At 40.2% G+C, this 23946-nt stretch overlaps 1 protein-coding gene across 1 annotated transcript in view; it reads right to left on the reverse strand.

Moving 5' to 3' along the window:
• The window catches only part of LPCAT2 (lysophosphatidylcholine acyltransferase 2), a 66733-nt gene that overhangs the window by 30861 nt on the left and 11926 nt on the right, over positions 1 to 23946 (reverse strand). The window contains exons 3-9 of the mRNA XM_064582016.1: positions 21428 to 21645; positions 20025 to 20137; positions 18021 to 18081; positions 16590 to 16648; positions 15327 to 15361; positions 11488 to 11542; positions 1194 to 1276 (exon numbers count right to left, since the gene is read on the reverse strand). Of these exons, the coding sequence (XP_064438086.1) occupies positions 1194 to 1276; positions 11488 to 11542; positions 15327 to 15361; positions 16590 to 16648; positions 18021 to 18081; positions 20025 to 20137; positions 21428 to 21645 (624 nt within the window). The remainder of the gene's footprint in view (positions 1 to 1193; positions 1277 to 11487; positions 11543 to 15326; positions 15362 to 16589; positions 16649 to 18020; positions 18082 to 20024; positions 20138 to 21427; positions 21646 to 23946) is intronic.

The following is a 23946-nucleotide window of genomic DNA, read 5'->3' on the forward strand; positions in this document are numbered from 1 at the left end:
AATACTTTGGTGTAAGAGTATTTTTATTTGGGAAAATAAAAATTTTAAATATTTCAGGAATTTATAATTTATAATTCTAGACAGTAGAGATGCCTGTTAAGAGCTTGGGCTTGGGTCACAGGAAATGTGGATTTGAGTCCCAGCCCAGACCCTCACTATCTGCTATGATCTTGGGCAAACCATCTCTCTCTCTGAATCTCACTTTCCTGGCTTGGCTCCAAGAATTGCTGTGAGGATTATGTTAGATAACCCGAGTAAATGGGAAAATCAAGTACATGTAAGTACACATAGTAGACACTTTTTTGAGCATTTGAACACTTATGCTGTTGTGAAAATAAAGTTATTCTGCTGTGAAATATGAATCTAAGTATATATAATCTTGCTTATAATACCAAAAGCAGCTATGAAGCTAGATTCAGATTTCTCATTTGAATTTTTACTAGGAATACATATTGCTGGCCTATCAATGCCAAGCTTACTACGGGAATGACAGAGGGGGTGGTGCCTGGCGTGGGGTGCACACTGGGAAGGCTCTAGGGCTGCCTGGGTGGTAGGACAGTATCACAAACATTTGTTCATTATAGGACGAGAGGTGATTTATCTAATCAGAGTCATGGCCAGTTAAAACTCCTTTAAGAGCAGGAAAATATTTGCTTTATGTTTACAATTTACAAATCTTAAATTTCTAGCCATCCCTTAATGGGGGTGACTTCCCCCCTTTTCTGTGCATCTATTGCCTTCCCTTGCAAACTTTCTCCTTTGTGTGGCTATAATCATTAATGCCTTTGAATCAGCTGACATTGGCAGCTCCGTGGAGGCTGGGGTATGAAAGGCGAGCCCCGAATGGCCCAGACACAAGGCTCTGTGTCAGTGACAGACCAGCTGAGGAGAACCTACCCTCTGGAAGTCATGGGTTGGTCTCTTCTGCTTACTGAAGCCTCCCTGCTCTGCTTCCGGCAAAACCCCATTTCTATTAGTTTGGGGCTGCATCTGGGGAAAATATTTATGGATTGTCTTACTGACCACCTTCCCAGGCACATTATTTTACTTACCAAAATGAGTTAGGGAATGAGGCCCTAAGGATGAAACCAAACAAAATAAAACAAAACACCCAAATCCTAAAACTATGCGACATGCCGTTGACCCATCATTTAAAAACTATTTACTGATTGGGATCACATACAGACACTTACTCTGCCATCAAATTCCGGACTCTACCAGCAAAAAGGACAGGGTCGCTTTTTTCTTCATCATTTGGTTTCTGAACAGGCATAAACTGAAAGACAGACATACCTTTCCATCACAACTGTTGGGCCTAAGACGTTACATGTTACATATATTAATTTATAACCTATCTATCATTATATTAAATCCTCCACCGCCTTTCCAGAACAAAGGTTATATGCTATCGTGGAAAGAACACTCCTTGGACTCAGGGGATCTGCAGCCAAGCCCTGGGTCTTTCTGTGTGTTCACGAGGATGTCCCTAAAGTTTTCTTCACTGCAGCCTGGACTCTGACAAGAGGGCAATGATCACCCACTTCCCTGGTTGTGATGAGGATGAACTGAGCCAGGGCCTGGAATTCTGGAAGTTGTAAAGCTGGAGGTATGAAGATCTTCTCCTCCATGCTGCATTTCCTACTGCTTCCAGCACTTTGTGTGAAAATGTTAGTATTGGTAGTAGCTTATCTCTTATGGTTTATCTTCTCTACCCACTCTTGTGTCAGCCGTATTTTATCATTTGTTCAAATGTCACGTTTTGTTATTTCTTCTTTCTTTTTTTTTTATTTTAAAGATTTTATTTTATTTATTTGAGACAGAGAGAATGAGAGACAGAGAGCGTGAGAGGGAAGAGGGCAGAGGGAGAAGCAAACTCCCCGCCGAGCAGGGAGCCCGATGTGGGACTCGATCCCGGGACTCCAGGATCATGACCTGAGCCGAAGGCAGTCGCTTAACCAACTGAGCCACCCAGGCGCCCTCTTCTGCTTTCTTCTAACCCTTAGTATTGGCTGTCTAGCTTTTGCCGAACACTGTTGTTTTGCTTTATCATCTTAAATTTTATTTTATTTTTCTCTACTTGGTATTCAGTGGTGCCTTGTTTTATTTACAGTTTTCGAACATTAATGAGATTTTGGTGCTATATTTAAGTCATTACATCGTTTTTGAGCACCTACCATATCCCACGCAAGATTAATAGGACTCTTCCTGCCCCAAAAAAGATTCATATTTTAATAGGATAGACCAACACAGCATGTGCTAAGTGTCATTACCCTAAATGACAGGGCTTAAAAGCTTCATTAAGTTAGTTTAGAGTTATACAGGTCACATGGCCAGCACTCAGCCCAAGTTCTGTCAGATCCTAAAACCCTTGTTTTCCCCACTAAACCATCCTTCCTGGAGTATGAGAGCGAGGGATAAGAAATTAATAATCTGGCCAGGGGGGCAGGGAAAAGCAGCCAAAGAGGCTTTACAGAAGAGCTAATACTTGATCTTGGCTTTTTGAGGATAAACATGATCTCACCAATAGCTACTATTCATTGAATTCTAACTACGAACCAGGCACCATGCTAGGTGCTTTATATGCATTATTTCATTTCGCCAATCCTCCCGATTTTTGTCATTAGGATTGGGGTTCACAAAGATTAAATGACTTGCTCAAGTTTTCATGGCCCACTTACATTCAACAAATATTGCTTAGGTACCTACTGGAGGCCAAGCATAGCACGAAACCCTGAAGACATGACAAGGAAACCCCTGCCGTCAAGGGGCCCTCCATGCAGTGGGGTAAAAATTATGACAGATGAGTCAAGTCCACCAATAAGAGCTGCCATCCATTAGGCACCTACTGTGTGCTGGGTACTTTATAAGGTGAACTCTCAACAATTCCTCGAGGCCAGCTCTACCATTTCCATTTGGTGGGTGGAGAAAGGAGCTTGAAGAGGCTAAACAATATAGCCAAGGCCACACCCCAGTGGCAGGACCACAATTTGAAAGAAAAAGAAAGATTTGTACAAATAACACCACTTTTGGACTCACGTGGACCTCTTTTCAAATCTCGTTAATCCCGTTAAATCGCCTTTGGGCAAGGGCAATTTGGAGATGAAGTTTGAGCAAGGGAGTGTGGTGCCCAAGTCCAAGGTTTTGAGCAGAAACATCGGTGGTAGGGAATGGCTGAGCCAAAGAGGAAAAGGCTAAGAGCAGGGAGAAGCCCGGGAGGTTAGTGCAATCACTCTGTGAGAGAAGGTAAGACAGCAAAGAGAGGGAGTGAGGGCGCAGAGGACAGCATGGATGCAAATGGCATTTTAGGATAACATGGACACGAATCATGGGAGAGCGCGCTGTGTGACCCGCACCGTCATTAACCTTCTCTCCCAGGGGAGCAGGGGCAGGCTGCAGAAAGAACACTCGGCCTGGTTGGGGCCTAGGCTCTGCCGTGAGATCCTGAAAAAGTTATTCAGCCCTGATGGGGTCAGGTCTGAATCAGGTCTGAATCACTGAGGTCACTCTTGTCGAATGAAAAAGTTCGGCTCAATGATCTCAAACGCCCTCTCCAACTGGAATTTTACGTCTAGCTTTCCACATAGTATCAAGTTATTCTTCAAGATGGAAAAATAAACTAAGCCACCAGAGGTCCCCACATCACTTATCTATCAAGAGCAACAACGGATCTTTGCAAATAAATATTTCTCAAAATTCCCTCCAACCTGTTCTAGATTTTCATCCTTATATTTGCTTCGTATGAAATCCAAGGAAGAAAACTCCATGTTAAAATCAATGTTCGTAAAGTCCCTAACAAAATAAAACGATAAAGTTTTAAATTGCCATACGATTCTTCATTTTTTTAAAAAAGCCACATGATCGTTTGTAACAACACTTAATTTGTAGGTTATAAAAGCACATCCAGAAAACCCTGAAAAATAAATTGCTGCTACACTGTTAACCAAACATAATACAATGAACTGTGGGTTTAATTCCTTTTAGTGCAGGTAATATTTTCCATAAAATGATTTTTAATAACTCTCATATGGGCATGACATTTTATTCTCAATGAAGAAAATTCCACTGAGAGTACAAAATAATTAAAAGCCCAGATTTGACCCTCATGGGCCTTGGAGGCTCCCCATGCCTCCTGAGAAGCAATACAATGGAAATTCTCATAAAAACTCACGTCTCCTCGGGGTAGACCTTGCCCTCTTTATCACATTTCTATTTCATATGTGGTCATTCAAGGCTCACAGCAAAAGCACATCCTCTATTTGGGAAGGAAAATTGGCTGAAGACAGGGAAACACGATTGCCATTGTCTACGACTGTCCCCTAACACACAGCTAGTGACTTCAGGACCCCCAGTTTTCCTTTCCACCTTCCTCTTCTCTCATTATCCTGAGTATCCACACAGATGGCTCATCTGACATGTTGATCTCTTCATCTGGCCACAGAAGTTTTTACCTGTGCCTTGGCCTCGGTGCCAATAACAATGACAATGATGCTCATCTCCTCTGAGGAGTTCTTGTTTACTTCTCTAACCCGGTCCGTCACAGCTGTGAGAACCTGCTGGTCACTCTCAGGACATGCTCGTCTCTCTTCCTCCACTCCCTCCTGGCAACAGCTGGCTGCCTGTCTTCACAGGACTTCAGGAGTCAGACACATCCATGTGGACCTTCTGTCACCTAGAATCTCCCCCTTCTGCCACACCCATGGCGCCAACCCATGATCAGCTCTCCTGCTCCTGCCTTCCCATCCCTGTCCACTGAGGGATGCTAAAAGAAAGGTCCACAGTCTCATGGGTAGAATCTACTACAAATTCATGTTAAGTTCCACAGGGTCCTCATGGCTGCTTGAAAATTATGTTATTTTCCCAAGGTGACCATACTGCCTCCAGATACAAAAGTAGTTCTGTTTGTTTTGCTGAAGGTCTTCTTTTATCCTTTCAATCATGCAAGTGTGCCCCCAGAGGGGATCTTAATCCTGAGTCTGTTTCCTTAATGTCTCTGTGCCAGGTGAGGATCAAGTGACTTAACCTGAATCTCACTGCTGCTTGGGGTATGCCTTTTGGACCTGCCGCCATCATATTTTAATGTTTCAGACATAGTCCATGCTTATCAGGTTGCGATTCACCTTTCCCCTCAATGGCACTTCACATTCAACTTTAGAAAGAAAACAGTGGAGGAGTTCAGCACATGCTACCCCATAATGTACCACTTCGGTACATTGATTATTTTGAGCTAAAGGCACTTGAAAAATGGCAAATGCAGGGAGAGGCTTTCTCTGAACTTCCCTTATGTGCCTAAAGTCAACTCCTCCAAAAGGAACTCAGTTGTCGGGCACCTGGGTGGCTCAGTCGGTTAAGCATCTGCCTTTGGCTCAGGTCATGATCCCAGGGTCCTGGGATCAAGTCCCACATTGGACTCCCTGCTCAGTGGGGAGTCTGCTTCTCCCTCTGCCTCTGCCTCTCCCCCAGCTTGTGCTCTCTCTCTCTCTCAACTAATAAATAAAATCTTAAAAAAAAAAAAAAAAAAAAAGGAACTCAGTTGTCATAAATTCCCTCCTGGGGAGTTTCATCAAACAGGGAAGATGGACTCTTATCACAGGAGATGCGACTGGAGGTTGACATCACACCCAGACAAACTTTATCACGTGTTGTCATAGCTTCCGATCTATTCTTTCCAGGGCCCATTTGTTGTTCCTAAAGATCACGGACTTTCCCCTGAGTGGCCTACACCCTCCCTCTCCTTTCTCACCACTTTTTGGGGTATTCACTTTTTATTCCCTGTGATGCCCTTGTGCACATATTAAAAATCAATAAATCTGTATACCTTTTGTCCTATGAATTTGCCCCTGGTGAGATTATTTCACAGATCCAGCTATGGAACCTAGGTGGGTAGAGGGAAGGCTCTCCTTCCCCACAAAAGCCTATGTGCATTTCTCTAATTCTTTTCCACTGCTCCTGAGACAGGCTCCCAGTACCCTTGCCCTCCTCCCTTGACTGTGCTCTGGTCCTCTGCCTGCAGGCTCCACACCGTCCTGCCCCATACGAGGGGGCGGCTAACGATGTGTTTCCCATAGGAACACCCCCTTTGCCCTTCTGGTCCCACAGTGCCCCACCATCTCTTGGGCTGTAGGCTATGCACAAGATAAAGTCAGAATTCTTCAGCCTATTTTGAAGTCCATCCGCTATCCAGAGCCAATCCTTCACATGAACACTCGGGACCAGTAAAACTGCTTTATTCATTATTTCCTGACCACATCGAGCACATTCCTTTCTACTAAATAAATGCTTGTAAAAAAGGAGAAAGACTGATGAGTGATGATACTACCAACAGCCTTTTCTTTTTCCAAGGAACAGAAAAGGATTTTGATGAGTCAATCTCAACAGATGTGCAGTTCTGGTTTGTCCCAAGATTTTTCTGTGAAGGCTTCAAAAAGAGCAAATGTGAACGAAGGAAGGTATTTATGAACTAACATTTGCTGCCTTCTTCCCAAAAGAATGGAACAATTTAGACGGTAAGGGAAATACAAGTGCATGCTTACTGAACACCTACCGTGTGCTGCCACTTAAGTCACCTTATTAAATGCTAACCACCCTATAAAAGAGGTATTATTATCCCCATTTTCCCAGTAAGAACACAGGCTAGGGGAGGCTTAAGTCATTTACTCAAGCACATACAGATCAGGAGTAGCAGAAGTGGAATAAAACCCCAGCTAATACTCTTTTTAATAACACTCCATTTCTCGGGGCATGTGGGTGGCTCAGTCGATTAAGCATCCAACTCTTGATTTTGGCTCAGGTCATGATCTCAGGGTCGTGAGATCGAGCCCGGCATCTGGCTCCACGCTCAGAGTGGAGTCTGCTTGAGTCTCCCTCTGCCCATCTCCCCCCACCCCGATCATGCACTCTTTCTGTCTAAAAAAATAAAAATAGATATAACACTCCATTTCTCTGCTACTACTTAGAAATTTCAGAATTCTACCAAGTTCTAGAAGAAATTAGTTTTGTTAGGACAAGTACATATATGGGTTTTTTTTTTTTGTGTGTGTTTATGTGATAGAGGTTTTCTAAAAGGCCCATTCATTTTAGATTCAAAACTATAAATCATTTGAGTGTGTCTGGATATTTAAGGAAACTATATAAATATATTTGAACCTTCCCTGAGTAATGAACCCTTTAGAGATTTAAAAAGTTGTTATCTAACTACAGGTATTGATCATAACACTCATTATTACAATCCTTTCTTAAACCGGAATTTTTTTTTAATGAAAAACAGTCCCTTTTGGGGTGCCTGGGTGGCTCAGTCATTAAGTGTCTGCCTTCGGCTCAGGTCATGATCCCGGGGTCCTGGGACCAAGCCCCACATCGGGCTCCCTGCTCAGCGGGAAGCCTGCTTCTCCCTCTCCCACTCCCCCTGCTTGTGTTCCCTCTCTCTCTGTGTCTCTCTCTGTCAAATAAATAAATAAAATCTTAAAACAAAAAACAATCCCTTTCTACTACTTATAGCAATGGATTGCCCCCCATAAAGTATTGTAGGTCTAATGCTCTCCACTAGAAGCTCCTTTTAAGCTTTACAAAGGAATTTTACTAAAACAAAATATGTCTGTATGCCTACAGACAATCATGTGTCTGTATTATAATGGGTGGCTCTGTGGACAAATGGAGATATAGCCTATGAAGGAGGAAACAGACTGATGGTCACTGTGAATGCCCTGCTTTCATTCATAAACCAGTTGCTGCCCACATAATGCCTGATAGTCGAGCTTTGTGTGGATTCTCTCTCATGAGATACAACTAGCAGGCTGTTGATTTATGTCACATTTTGGGATGTTTCCTACTAGCGATCTTCTTCCTTATGCCCCTAAGCCATCTGCTTATACAGGCATACTTGTGAAGTAGCTGGCCAATAAAAGTAACCACCAAAAGACACTTTAAACACACCCACTAGGCCACTGTGATCCAGAGAATAAATTTCAGTAGACCTTCTGTGAATATACATGGCCTCATTGTTCACGGATGCTGGAAGACCAATTACAGAGGGCACGCGGTTTGGAACTGATTATATTTTTAAGATTCACGAGTCAAGAAAATAATGACCTTTTCAAAAAAAAGTCTCTGTCGAGGAAACAGAGAGGGAGTGGGGAGAGGAGACAAGAAAAACACCCTTCAATATTACACTCCTTAGATTTTAGCTATCCAATGATTCTGGTAACAACGGAGTTGGAAAGTCATTATCAGTGAGGGATGACTTGTAAAAGATGAAAGAATAAGGCCTTCCACATCCTGGGATGTCCCGTGACTCACGAGGGCAGAGTGCCTAAAAGGACACCAAATGATCCACTCAAAGTTCATTTTAGAAACCACAAAACTAAGACCATAATCTTGAATGATATATCTTCAGTTAGGCTTGCCTAATTAATAGTTCTAAAACATATGTGAAAAAATAATAACTAGGATTTCCATCAGTTTTTTTTTTTTTTTAAAGTAGGCTCCACATCCAGTGTGGAGCCCAACGTGGGGCTTGAACTCATGACCTGAGCTGAGATCAAGAGTCAGAGGCTTAATCAAATGAGTCACCCAGGTGCCCCCGATTTCCAACAGTTTTAAAGAACATGGAGGTGGTAGTGGGCTGGGAGGGTGCTTCTGAGTAACTAAGTCACCTGACGTGGGTGCAGCCAAGTGCAGTGAGCCTTCCAGGTAAGCTACACATGTGACAGCTCAAGCCGGGCCTCCTTGGATGTGGTACAAAAGCCTGGATGCAATGCCCAGCTCTTGAGAGTCTTGAGCTGGGGTGTGGATATACCTAGCACCAGACAAGCAGTGGGATACAGTTTTCAGTTGCACCCAACCTGGGGGAATTAAAATATTCAAAAGTCATAAAGTAGTGAGGGGTGCCCTGAGTGAAAGGTAGCACCATAAATCTAAGAGAAATATAATTAAACTAAGAAGATGAAACTTGAAGGCCACACATCCCCATCCTCTTGCCATGGATGGCAATTCTAATACATTGAATCTCACCGATTCTGCTATTTTAGACAGGTTGGCAGCCATTTTGTTTGTGAAGTTATCAAAGGGTATATTCTTTGCCAGGAAATATTATCCAGACAGGTCTAAGAACTGGCGGGAGAAAACAAATATTGTAATCGGAAAGAGAGAAAGAAAGAAAGAAAGAAAAGAAAGAAAGAGAGAAAGAAAGAAAGAAAGAAAGAAAGAAAGAAAGAAAGAAAGAAAGAAAGAAAGAAAAAGAAAGAGAAAGGAAGGAAGGAAGGAAGGAAGGAAGGAAGGAAGGAAGGAAGGAAGGAAGAAAGGAAGGAAGGAAGAAAGAAAGGAAGGAAGGAAGGAAGGAAGAAAGGAAGGAAGGAAGGAAGAAAGAAAGAAAGGAAGAAAGAAAGGAAGGAAGGAAGGAAGGAAGGAAGAAAGGAAGAAAGAAAGAAAGAAAGAAAGAAAGAAAGAAAGAAAGAAAGAAAGAGAAAGGAAGGAAGGAAGGAAGGAAGGAAGAAAGAAAGGAAGAAAGAAAGGAAGGAAGGAAGAAAGGAAGAAAGAAAGAAAGAAAGAAAGAAAGAAAGGAAGAAAGAAAGGAAGGAAGGAAGAAAGAAAGGAAGAAAGGAAGAAAGAAAGAAAGAAAGGAAGGAAGAAAGAAAGAAAGAAAGGAAGGAAGGAAGGAAGGAAGGAAGGAAGGAAGGAAGGAAGAAAGAAAGAAAAGAAGGAAGAAAGAAAGAAAAGAAGGAAGAAAAGAAAGAAGAAAAGAAAGAAAGAAAGAAAGAGAAAGAAAGAAAGAAAGAAAAAGAAAGAAAGAAAGAAAAAGAAAGAAAGAAAGAAAAAGAAAAAAGGAAAGAAAAATAGGAAGGTAGGCAGGCAGGCCAGCCATGACACAGAAGGGAAATGTGGTAATAATGTAATAATGTTCAGCCCAAAAAAGAGGACTTTGCCTACCTCTGTTGTAACAGTTTGACCACTGACACATGTAGACAAAGGAAGTACAGTTCTACGTGTATTTCCACATCTGTTGCTAGATCTTGTTTTAGCTGGGGAGGGTAAATGGGAAGGGGAAGCATATACACTGTATACACAATATCTTCCAAATTTGCACAGAAGACAGTGTGGCTGTTTTAAGTACGAGTTTTCCTGTTTTTTTGTTTTGTTTTGTTTTGTTTTGTTTTTAGATAAAGAACACAGGGCTAGTTTATCTCAACAGCTATTAAAGAAGGAAGAGCCTGCTTGGAGTACTCAGAAATAATATAAAATTTCTTCCTGACAGGGTTCCCCAAAATATATCCTATGGAACATCAGTTTCAGGAGGTATCCAGAGAAAAGGGGGTATTGTGGTCAAACCATCTCAAAGGCACTGACAGGTCTTGAGGAAAGAAATCGTATTCATTTTGTTTACCTTGGTACTTCTTAAACTAATTATTAGGGCACAGATTAGTGTTTTTCTCTAGAAACATCTATGTATATTTCAAGAACTAGTGTTTTTTTGGTCATACTGAGAGCTACCGAGCTAGTTTTAAATGTGGGGAAATGTGGCATATAAATAAACAGATCTTTTCCTGGCAGGCAGGCAACCTGCAAGTCTCAAAAATTTCAACCAAAGTTAAACTCATTTTGAAATATAATTTGCCCTCCTTTGCCATTTGGTATTGCTGACACCCTCTCCATGGCTAAATGACTAAGCTATAAAACAAAGTAAAAGACAGTATTCTTGTGACTTAAATTCCATGTCCTGTCACTTGGAGCATGGGCCCCCACTCAGGACTCTGAATTACATATGCAAACTTCAAGTTCTCATTACATAACGTATGGATGCAACTGGAAAATGAAATCAAGGGCCTGCCTCACTATTCTGACCCTCTCTTCAGAGGCTACCTGAGAGTATGATTAAAACCAACTCAATTCTGCATTTAGGGGTCCATTTCACGTCACTCCTAAAACCTAAGACCCATTCTGGAACCAAACTTCAGAGTCTTGAAAATCTGGTCAGAATTTTCAGAAAGATCGAATTACTCCCTCACTCCCTGCCTGCCACCGCAACTCAAGCTGAAAGACTGCCCCATGAACGATGATATGAATGGCCTCCCAGCTAGGATTTCCTCAAGCCTTCCATGAGGGCTTCTGACCCTCTGTGCCTCTCCGCTTTACAGAACATACTCTTCCAGGAGCTCTAGGCCTCCATCAGCTACTGTAGCTCCTTTTGTGAGGATGTGAAGCCTACCATCCCACTGGGCGGAGGTCAGCATTGAAAGTAGTTATGCAGTTATGCAACTCTAGTCAGCCAGGGATGGCTATAATATGGAAGTTCCCGGAAGTTAGTGGTACTTCCTGGTAAGATTCTAAGGGCTGGATCTGAGAGCCAGGTGGGCAGTTTGTAAAAGACCAGGGCTTAGTTTAAAGAGGGTGGATTTAACTTCCAACCTTTGTACAGCTGGGCTCTCTAGATTAGAAGTTCGAAATAAAAGGGAAGGCCAAATCTCCAGTTCCAAGGCTACATGTTGAATGACTTACCTCAACTTCCACCTTCGTGAAGGGCTGGCAGAAAGTAAGCATACAAAGCTGAATGCTGAAGAGAAAAAAGAGCAGGCCATCTTTATGTGGTAATACAAGTAACACCTAATATTATTACTCAACGATCCTTTCTTTATACACAAGCACTGCTACGTCACATTTCATATATATTCTGCATTTATAAATGTCACCCTGCTGCTGTAACATTCCTTGGGCTTGAACAAGTATTCGTGCTATTCAAAAGTTAAATCACCAAATGCAATATCAAATATGCACTTGTGAGTCAGAGCGGCAGCTCGGCATGCTAAACCCCAAATTTGAAGTCTCCTTGACAACTCAGGCTTGTAGGCCTAAGTCCCTAGAGAAACTACCGAGGCCACAGGTTAAGGCACATAAGGGTGTTTATAGGACAACTCCGGAGTAGAACATTACGTTTCTAAACTCTTTCCTGATATGAAACAAAGAAAAAGAAAAGAAATCAGCGGGTCTTTCCCTAAGAGCAGAAACTTTATCGTAACTGTCCCAATTAATAATAAATGTTTAGGTTATGGAGAAATTTTCTTTCATTGTAAAGCTGGACAAAGGACAAAGGCTTTAAAATGATTATAGCCAAACTCTTCAAAGAAAATTTTTGAAAATAGTTGTTTCTATGTATGGCTTTCTAATACATATTTAGACTCTCTGGATAGGATGTCAATGGGATTTTTATTTCACCTCATTTAGACAGATGACCCAGAATTCTGGCAGAGTGGATTAATCTACATGTTTAAGAAAACAACCAACCTGTTTTTGCTATTGAGAAACTGAAATTGGGGCACCTGGATGACTCAGTTGGTGAAGCATCTGACTCTTGATTTTGGTTCAGGTCATGATCTCAGGGTCGTGACACTGAGCCCCGTGTCAGGCTCTGTACTCAGTGGCGAGTCTGCTTGAGATTCTGTCTGTCCCTCTCCCTCTGCCCCTCCCCTCCTCTTGTGCTCTCTCTCTCTCGCTAAAAAAAAAAAAGAAACTAAAATATGATTTATCTATAAAAAATTACTTAAAGGACTTACTTTACACAAGAAATTTGGAAATTTAAACAAAGAAGGGATTTAGGTAGATATACCAATTCCATATATAATTATAAATTGTGAATGTTAAGTATCAGTTCTCAAATTTTCCATCTGAGAGGGAAATAATCTTTTACTTTCAACCCCAAGCAAATAAAATCAATCCATATTATTTACCACAAAATAAACTGTTCTTGATTTATTTAAATTGAGCTTTGGAATTTAGTGACTCAAATAGATAAATCTGTTCTGAAAATTCTGAATGCTGTAGGAAAGAAAGAAAGAAAGAAAGAAAGACAAAAACAGAAAGACAGGAAGCAAGGAAGGAAGAGAGGGAGGAAGGGAGGGAGGCAGGGTGGGAGGGATGGTGGGGAGGGATGGAGGAGGGAAGGAAGGAGCCAGGCATAAGATCTCATTAAAACTGTGTTGTCTACATACACCCAAACCAAACAACACTTCTCAGACCCACACAAACAGATTTTTCCATAGCTGCCCCTTCTATAAGCGTACTCCCTAAGTTTATTAACCTTCTCCCTTAGGCTATCTGCCTTAGTATAGACTCTCTTCCTTACAATCTCAGTCTAGACTCACCCTTAGAGCGAAGGCAATTGAGAAAACGGACTTAAAAGTAACAGCACAGTGCTAAATACACCATGAAGCCCATCAGAAGATAAAAGTGGAAATGAGAGTCACCATAGGCAAGTGCAATGTGGCACCTGGACAAAACATAATTGTGCCTTTTGAGGATTTTGTGTTTATCGGTCCTAAAAAATCTTTACCTCTGGAAAAATGTTTTCCCTCTCTTTTCTGAATTCCCTCTCCTATTTTCTTTTTCCCTTTATCACACATGTCCCAGGTTAGATGGCAAGATTAACCCAACCGTTACATTTTCTATCCTGATCCCCCTTCCAGGAAGGCCTTCCTGTACTTGACCTTCATGCCCACCTGCACTGCCACGCAAGTTACACAAGGCACACTGACCACACACTGACCACACAGGGAACCTGCAGTCACTGTCGCTGTAAGGAACTTAAATTGTAAAGACCCTGAGGATGACACACCTCAAGACACACAATGATGTTCTGCACCCAGTTTTTAGGCACTCCCTTTTCTAAAATGCTCTCATACGATTTGTTTCTCCTCACTTGCCCTTGTATAAAAAGCCAAAAACCAGGAACTCAAGATCAACAGTGACATGAAACATGTATTCTAGACAAATGAATAAACCGATTTCCTGAAGAGCTGAAGATCACATAACGCCTAGATATCCTTTGCAATGGATGGTATTTTGAGTGTCATTTACTTAACTTCAACTATGAGGGACCAAAGCATAATAGGAACATACGTATCTCACATGTTAATAAACACTAACACATGTAACTGGCCCATCAGTTACCTATTCTGATTTAAATTTATTATTTCAATGCAATTCACACACACAAAATGGAAAAAATCAATATGTAGTATAAAAAAATCAGACTTTCATATGTTGTTTGGATGATCTAAGGAACTCACAAGGTACCTGAAGGCAAATGATGATTCCCCTTTACATATGTCCAAGTGGTAGTCCATGCATCAACAATGTTATGTGAACTCTCTATGTTCAGTATTAAAAGGCTTTGCTGGGTAAGCCCCCGGGCAAAGCCCTCAAATCCAGGCATTTTATACATGGCTCTCACTGCAGTATAAACCAGCTCAGACTTATCCAGGGGGAACTCGACAAAAGGCCTTGAGGGAAAGTAAGATTCTACATGTTCTGTTCTTTCTAAAGGCCTGTTTCACTTCAGCTTGTTTACTGGTGAGCTGTATTCTTCTCCTCTCTTAAATGTTTATAGAAACTGCTGATCCCTATGATTTTAAAGTCCAAGAATGGAACTGAAAGCTTAGCTATTTTCTCAGCTCAGATCAGACACATCACTGCTATTTTAGGCCATATGACGCAATGGCTCTGGACTGCTTAAACTGATATAGTAAAACAACAATGGAGACACCAGCTAATATGCTGTCTGCAGTGGAAATAAAACTACAAGATTAAAGCTAAGTAGGATGCAAACCAGGTCATTGGACTGGTTCTTAAGAATTGGTAGATACACGCTTGAGACCCTAAGAACATGGCAGACAGCTAGAATTCTGCACATGGGAGGGGCCAGGGACTAATGGACAAGATAGTGATGCTCTCTACAGAGACTTCTCAGTGACAAGACTTCAGGATCTGATTAGAAATCTTTACTCTTAGGGCTCCTGGGTGGCTCAGTTGGTTAAGCGACTGCCTTCGGCTCAGGTCATGATCCTGGAGTCCCGGGATCGAGTCCCGCATCGGGCTCCCTGCTCGGCAGGGAGTCTGCTTCTCCCTCTGACCCTCCTCCCTCTCATGCTCTCTGTCTCTCATTCTCTCTCTCTCAAATAAATAAATAAAATCTTTAAAAAAAAAAAAAAAAGAAATCTTTACTCTTAGGGGCGCCTGGGTGGCTCAGTTGGTTGGGCGTCCAGCTCTTGATTTCGGCTCAGGTCCTGATCTCAGGGTTGTGAGATCAAGCCCTGTGTTGGGCTCAGGCTCTGACTCAGCAGGCAGAGTGTACTTGTCCCTCTTCCTCCCCCCTCTTGCACACACACAGTCTTTCTCAAATAAATAAATAAACAAATAAATAAATAAATAAAATCTTTAAAAAAAAGAAATCTTTAAAAAAAAACAAGGCTTATTTTTTCTTAAAAAAAGAAGGAATACATGATCTCTTTTTTCTTCTCTTGAATAAAATTTAAATAAACCAATAATAGAGAGAAGTGACTTACAATGTATATCCTTGCCACGTCCAAGTCACGGTATCCTACAATAACAGAAGTATTTAGACTGTTAGTTCAGTGAAAAAATGCCAAATAAAACCCAAATCTTATTTTAATATTGGTAGTCGTATACTTTCCTTCTGAATTAAAAGCAGTATGTTGAAAAGTAAAATGAGCCTATTATCAGCAGTGAATTGCTCTATGAATTCTTGAATTATATATCTATGCAGCAAAAATCTGTTTTCCATATGTAACCACCTATCTTTTTATGGAATTAAGTTGCTCTTAATTTTTAATAAAGCTATGTGCATGCTTAGCTATTTTTCTCCTAATATGGACATATCTGGGTAATTAATTTGCTTACAAACCCCAGAATATATCTTTTCTCAAAAAGAGGGGGATGGGTATTTGGAAGAAAAGATTAAAATAGTACATAGTGAAAGAATTTGAGAAAATGCCAAATAGGCAGAAGTATAATAAGTAAATTTTGATGGATTTTAATTTTTTTTAACTCCAGATGTTGAAAGTTGAGAAGCCAGCTACTGAAAGAAAAGCTGAATTGAGCAAGAACTCTTTACCTTAAATAACATAGATAATTAATTACAGCCTGATTTTTTATGTAAAGTCTCTAGTAGAGAAAGTTCCTCTCAGAACCAAAACAGATTCCAAAATACTTTTCTTTATAGGAAAATGGTGGCACCATCTATATCCAGAGGACAATGTTGTACTTGGCTGGAGCAGAGAGACTGTTTCCTAAGCCAACTGTGCACTTTCTATAGGATAACAGATTCTTTTCCTATATATCTTCTTATTTAAGTTACTTGCTAAGAGTTACACAGCTAGTAAGTACTGAGCCAGGAATGAAACACCAAGGCAATCCCAAATTTATCCTGCTACACCAGTTATCCTTCCAGTAATAACCGTTGAATCAGGAAACGTCTCCTTGTGGGCTTAGTGAAAATCACTTTACGCAAGTTTTCTGCTACGCAGTCTAAGACCCCGGTACCATTACTGTGACAATAGAGTAGAAGCTAAGGAAATGCCTTCTTGGAGCTTAATAACAGCAGAGACAAAATATAATATCGGTGTCCACAAGTACATGCCTATCTTGCAAACTTCTAAACGCTCCATGTGGCAAGGGGTATGGGGTCTGCCCATGTTCTTCCACCATGTGTCTATTCAATGCTTCATTCGAAGTTTAAAAGGGGTGCTAGAGAATCTGTGCTGTTCGGAATGTCTGAGATTTTTCCCACAGTAAAACACTATGCTTACCAGCTTGTTTGGGTATCTGAGGAGGATTGGCTGCACCGGAACTCCAGGAATGAAGGCTCCTATAACCACAGTGAAATATTATAGCATCTTCCTTATATGACTATAAGGTTTACAATGAAGAAAATTAATAATAAGTGGTATACCTATCCTTACTGGTTTAAGAGTACACATAAACTATTTGCTAATTGTCCGTAAATCCCTAGTGCTCACCAAAATGAGAGAGTTCTAAAATTCAGAATTATGAAACCAAAATATTAAATGTTATGCCCAAGTCGCTGAAAATGTTTATTTACATCTCCACGTGTTTTCATTTTCCAAATACACATTATTCAAAAGGGTTTAAAAAAAAAGTGATAACAAAGTCAAACCCAAGAGAAACTGAGAACAAAATCTAAATAAAAGCGAGGGGCGCCTGGGTGGCTCAGTCATTAAGCGTCTGCCTTCGGCTCAGGTTATGGTCCCAGGGTCCTGGGATCGAGCCCTGCATCGGGCTCCCTGCTCGGCGGGAAGCCTGCTTCTCCTTCTCCCACTCCCCCTGCTTGTGTTCCCTCTCTCACTGTGTCTCTCTCTGTCAAATAAATAAATAAAATCTTTAAAAAAATAAAAATAAATAAAATAAAAGTGAATCCTTGGAGCAAGGACTACCCCCACTTGCTAGAAGAGAGTTCTAACTTTGGCTCTGAGCATTCTAGCAGCCAATACAAAAACATGATAAAGCATTACCAGTTACTAGGAAATTATGTATGAAATTACACATTACTGTGAAATTAGTGACTTCATAATATTAAAAAAAAGGAGTGAAGCACAGAAGGCATCTGAAGGCATTATAATGATCACTAAAATAGTTTTCTATCGGATAATGCAGGAACTAGGGTGTTTGTGAGGGTATCTTTGGAGGAAGAGACAAATCTGCTAGTGGTTTCTGTGTGTGCGTGTATGCACACAACCGGATACACCATCAAATGGTTCACATGTACACACACACAAACACGCATGTGCGCGCCCACACACACGAGCACATACACACGATAATCCAAGGAAGAAGGGGTTATGATACCAAAACAGAAAGTAAAGGAGTGAGTTCTGTGGATTCACAATATTAAAAACTTTCTTTTTTTTTTTTTTAAAGATTTTATTTATTTGACAGAGAGAAACATAGCGAGAGGGAACACAAGCAGGGGGAGTAGGAGAGGGAGAAGCAGGCTCCCCGCTGAGCACGGAGCCCGATGCGGGGCTCGATCCCAGGACCCTGGGACCATGACCTGAGCCGTAGGCAGACGCTTAACGACTGAGCCACCCAGGCGCCCCTAAAAACTTTCTATTGGGAAAGAAATGCCCAGGACAAACTAACAAGTTGTTTTGTGTATTAGTAACAAATCATTTGAGAAACTGTCCATACTTTGTTATAGTACATAATTTAATTGATCTCACCTGGTTTAAAAGTAATCAAACAGGAACGATTAGTACAAGTACCTTCTGGGAAAACTAGTATCTTGGGAGAAAAGGAATACGTAGATTTAATATTTCAGTCTAATTAATAGATTGTCTCTTTACTCACTTTCTTATGACTTCACAAAGAGCCGCCAATTCTTATAAAACAAAAGTGAAATAAAAGGCTAATACTTGATTCTATTGAAAGCTAGAATTGGATTATCCAGTTTTCCTCTAAAAGAACTGCTATCTGACCATTGAAATAATTAGAAAATGGATTAAAGCTTTGAATAGAAAATACACTTACTAAATGTTTCTTAATGACAATGCTAATGATCTGGATAAACTTAAAAGAAGATGCAGACCCTAAGTCCTGGTCAAAGAGCACATTAAATTCTTTCCTCTACTGCTTTACATCCTTAACCAAATCATTCCTACTTCCTTGTTTCTGTTTTCCTGTTAAAGGATATTCACTCCTACAACATACAGTTCAGGGATATATGGAGGAGGGAAAAAGGAGAAAATACTTACAACATGCTTTATGCTTACTTGGGTTAGTGGACATATGGAATACAATTTAGTATCTTTTTTGAGAAAGTATTTTTAGCTTTTAACATAAGTCCTTTCTGTTCTTCATGTGAAAGACATGCAGCGTAGTTTCCCCATTAACTGAACAAGCTGGATTTTCTGAAGCTTTTAGAATTTGGCAATGAGTAAATCGTTAAGTACATAAAATAAAAACAGAAAATTCCTGCACCCACAGCAGTTAGTATGTGTACTTAGTTGGTATTTGTATTTTATAATAATTAGAAAGGGAAAACATTATTAGGCGAAAGTGCCACCATGATGGGTTATTTATAAAATAAAAATGATAAGTGTATGCAATTTCATCCCTCAATTAAACAACAACAACAACAACAATCAGGTTTCTTATCACAACTGGTACAATATCAAATGTGGTTCATTCAGTGGAAATGCTACAGCTACTCTATTAACAATGAGTGGATATAGAGTAAATCATAAAATCTCAGCTCTGGAAGGGGCATTAAAAGCCATCTAGCATTGCCAATGCTTGAATTCTTTCTACAATATCCCCCCCAAGTGGTTGCTTAGTCAGTGCCTGAAAATTCTGGAGAAGGAGTTCAGATCAGATCATTCTTACCTCTGGACAGAAAGTTCCTTGAGATGAGTGAGATGGGCTAAAATCTTACCTATTTGTTAACTTTGGCCTACCAGTCCTAGATATAGTAGCTGGATTCAAAGAGAAAAACCGAACCCTTATTCCGGGTGCCATTTCTTCCTGGTCACTTTTTAAGTCATTCCTCACATGCCATGGTTTCTAAACCTCCTGGTGGGTCATACTCCTCTTAATATTTTAACATCTACACATCATCATGGGTGGCCAGATCACTACCAGATCATGAGTCCTGCTAGAGGTCCCCTACTTACACCTGGGCCAAGGTAGAGTGATACTTATCAGAATTACCCAGGAGGCTCCCTTTATCCAGAAAATGGTGCCCCTCCCTCACCTTAAAAAGGCATTCTAGGGGATAGGGGTAGTAAGATGGTAAAGTCTGAAAAAGTTCTATAGGTGATTCGGATGTACCCCCTGAATTGAAAAGCCCTGTCTAAACATACTTCGGATAAGATTAAGACCATAATCGCTTTAAAAAAAAAAAATAAACCTACCATATTGTTGAGTATATTTGAGCTTTGATATTTTGTCTTTAAGATAATAAATTCAGAGGTAGAGAATTACTTTTTATGACACAAAGTAAAAACTGTTTCAAAGAGTTTGGAGGATAAGAAAGAATGATACATTAATCCCATGGAGTATCTCATGGGGAAGAGGACTTTTTAATACTCACTCATTTGTTCTGTTTCTATTATGCCGAAAACACCCAGCATAGGTGTCCCCAAATGCTGCCATCTGTGGATCCAAATGATTTACATATATACAATAAGTAAACTCGCCGTATATCTAAACGAACTTCTGTATTTTACCTGTGGCCACTGCCCTCCTGATGTTGCTCGCCTTACTATTTCATTTATTGTGTTTTTTCGAGAGTCCGGATCTACCCGGGATACCAGCACTGGCTGCAAAGCTCGTAATAGTCCTTTAAAACAAACAAAAGGTCAGAGCCAAGTCACTTTTTTTTTTTTTTTTTTGGCTAAAGCTACCACAGCAATGCTACTGAAAAAATCATGAAACAATTTTTATGTAAAGTTAAAATATAGCAAATCAAAGAGAACTTTAAAAAAAAACTGCTCTAATTCACAGCTTATTAGAAGGTTTTTTTTATATCTACAAAGATTTCATTGATATAACAGAAGTTAGCAGAAAGAATATGAAAGGAAACAAAGGCAATTTTCTCCCTGAAGGTCTTCTTCCTCAACTGACAGACATCCAAGCTTTGGAATATAAATCTACAATATTATCTTGTTTTATTTTAGGAATATCCTGAAAACTGATTGTGTGAATTCAGAGTACACATGGATAGGGAGCAATTATTAATTTTACTAAAATTTTCAGCACGCCAGTCTAAGTAGGTAGCTTCCTCACACATGCAAAATAACCTCAATTTACTGAAAATCTATCGCTAAACAGATTTCAGGAAAATGCCATATTACACAAAGCAAGGTGGTTACACTGAAAAAAAAGAGAGAGAGAGAGAATGTGTGTAGTGCGTGTATGTGTGTGTTTTTCTTAGCTGAGTGAAAAGTGGCAGGAACTACTGCTATTTCTCCAGAGTGCCAAGGTAACATCGGGAAACTTCCATACCCACTCTCTCACCACTGGATGTTTGCAGTAACCTCAGGACGATGGGGAGCGGTTACTTAGAGACCCACACCCTAGGGAGAGACCAAAGCACCTGGTGGGATACACATCTCACTTGCTTCATTATTTTTTATGGCAGGAGGCACTTTATTGTTCCACATCATAATTTTCAAAGAGTTTCACATTGGTCCCTCATGGAGACTCTGGGGCAATAATAAGAAAACAGAGTTAAGAGGAAAGACTTCATGTGTCTATCAGCCTAATACCCCAAAGAGAAATTTGTGAAATGGAGTGTAACCGGTGTTTTCACAGATTCTTCAGTTAAATTCTCTCTCGAAAAAAATCCAGGCATATTTGGTACTTGAAAGCTGGTCTTTCTAGCTAGATACAAGGACAGAAAGCAAAGATGGTACGGTGACAAAAATAAGAATCTGAAAGAACTCTAAGGGCACAGAGAGGGAGGTCTCTAACCTTTATCACAAATTCCTTCCTTCGATATAATTCCTCACTAGAAGTAAGGAAATAGCTTTGAGAGCTTTTAAAAAGCCCACCGATAAACGATAGATGCTTTTTTTTAAAAGGTGACCCGCGAGCATGAAAAGATCTATGTTGTCTTACAAGTACTTACTGCCAATCAGAGGGACCTGTACGTTCTCGTTTCGAGATACTATTGAAGGCAACCCGGCTGCAACACAGGCAATTCCATCAAAGAATGTTGAATGGGGGGCAGCAACAAAAACTGGGGCCTCCATGGGGCGCGCCACCTTTCCCTTCATAGTAACTATGAATCCCATTGAAAAGAACAGGGCATGACCCAGAAACTTCAAAACTGGTTGAGTGATTTCCCTTTGGAAAGAAATATTTAAAAAAAAAAAAAAAGAAAGAAAGAGAGAGAGAGAGAAAAAGAAAAGACACAATTAGCCTTGCTAATCTCAGCTAATGGCGGGGCTTTACTCTAAAACACAACACAAAAACCCATACGTGTCAGAACATTTCATTTTAAAATATGAGCTAAGAGGAATAACTAACAGTTATACGAAGGGTTCTTTCTGCCAGGTACTATTCTAAGGACTTTACATCTCTTTAATCCTCAGTCCAATTTTATGAAACGGGTATTATTTATCAGCATCCTCATTTTGCAGATGAGAAAACTGAGTCACCGAGAAGCAAAATTTCCCCAGGACATATGGCTAATAAGTGGCTCCATTATTCTGTGACTATAAAGGGATAAACATGAATTTCCCACACACATATCCCCCACTGAGAAACCCAAATGCCTACTGTTCTTCAGAGGACTCACCTGGGGAATGTACATGTGGGTAACAAAGATGCTGCTATCTCCCCCAAACACTTTTAGAACTCTCATGCTGAATCTGTCCTTTCCTATACAATTATAGCTCTTAGACATCATCAAAAATCTTAAAAGGTAAATTCACCATCTCACTTCCCTGGAACATAGATGCACTTACACAATTTCAGATGTCGAATTGCTTACTTTTTAAAAAGAATTTCTGTCATTACAGATTAATTAATTCATCGAACTGTGCCAGGTGACCTGCGCTGGACGCACAAGACAGATAAGATCCAGTCTCTGTCCTTGAGAAGCTCAACTGAGTAGGGAGACAAAAACCCACTTCTAGAAATGCAATTTAGAATGGGCATCCAAGGATGTGAATAAGCACACAGCAGCTTTTCATGAAAAACAAAACATGTGTATTTCCCATAAGACATCTCATGAGAGCTTTAAAAAATAAGCTTCCTGTCTAATTCTCTCAACAGTCTTGTCATAATGCAGAGAAATGAGACACAGAAAACCAAGGCACTTTTCCAGAGGGCACAGGGAAATGACTGTGTCTCTCCTTCTTGCTCTTTCAAGTTCAGATGTCTATTTACCTAAGGATAAAAAGCTCAGCCTGTTACTGGATTTCTACACCTCCTATTTTTGATTTGTAGTGATGTAGATTCTAAAATATCCCATACTCAGAGCTGTTAAACACTTCTATCTAAATGATTTCAAAAAGGCTAAAAGTTTGGTGCTGCATAATTAACTTCAACGTTACCTGTTTGAGAGGAAGTAGAGAAACTTGCTTAATTGGCAAAAATAGAACTTTTTCCCCTAACATTTATTAAATCTGTTCTCTGGATTCTTGGACTATTCCCCTCCGTCATTATAGGGCTCCATAAGCCGTTAACGATAGAAACCAAAGAGGTAATTGAAAGGGATTGGTGCATCATGAAAAAATCTCTCATAAAGTATTTTTTAGTGATACGCAACCTTGAGTTCTGAAACAAAGGAGTGTGATTTGCAAGGATTGAGGTGGTATTAGTTCTCTGGGGACTCTGCCAGCCTTGGATTCACTTCCACTTCAAACCAGCCTTGGGCTGAATGTTGACATTTATTCACTAGAACATGAACTGAATAGCAAATTGCATATTTCTTTAAAAGTTTCTAGAACAGTGATTTTCAAAATTTTTGGAGAATATTCTCCTTCGAGATTTGGATGAAAGGAATGGACCCTGTGTACAGAGAAAAAAATGTGCACAATTTTGGAGAGTTCAACAGTGCCCTAAAACTCACCTATGGCTTCCTATTCCAAGGAATCCACATTTTAAAAGGCTTCACTCTCAGGATAAACATATGGCAACAAGTTGGCTCTGCCCAATGGGAATGAACTTTTACCAGTAACTTTGTTAATTTGTGATGAGTCTATTCTCTAATACCCTGCTAATTAGATAATGCTTGAGAAGCAATTCCATTCTCCCTCCATATTAATGTTTTAAAAAGCTAGGCTATATTGATTAAGAATTAAACTGTTATTAATAATAATCACTAAAGTATTAAGTACACTGTAACTTACCCACTTAATTATACCACTGTAGAAAGTACGTAGTTACTATATAGGGACAAAAGCAAATGTCAAGACTGAGGGAGAGCGGAAGAAAGCCAGGTATTTTCCTGCTATAATGGTTTCAGGTATACTAACTGGGTCTTCCAGAACCAAGGATCTATCACTTTTAAGCAATAACTCAGAAAACAATATTTTAATGTTAGGAAATTACAGCTTCAACAGAAGATTATCATAAGGTGCTTGGGCAGCAGTTTCTCCATATGATGAATTAAGAACCGTTTCATCTGAGAAACAGAAA

Source organism: Mirounga angustirostris, unplaced genomic scaffold (assembly GCF_029215605.1).
Source record: "Mirounga angustirostris isolate CCGP_5_RB_7025 unplaced genomic scaffold, mMirAng1.0.hap1 SCAF_16, whole genome shotgun sequence".
Classification (NCBI taxonomy): Eukaryota; Metazoa; Chordata; class Mammalia; order Carnivora; family Phocidae; genus Mirounga; species Mirounga angustirostris.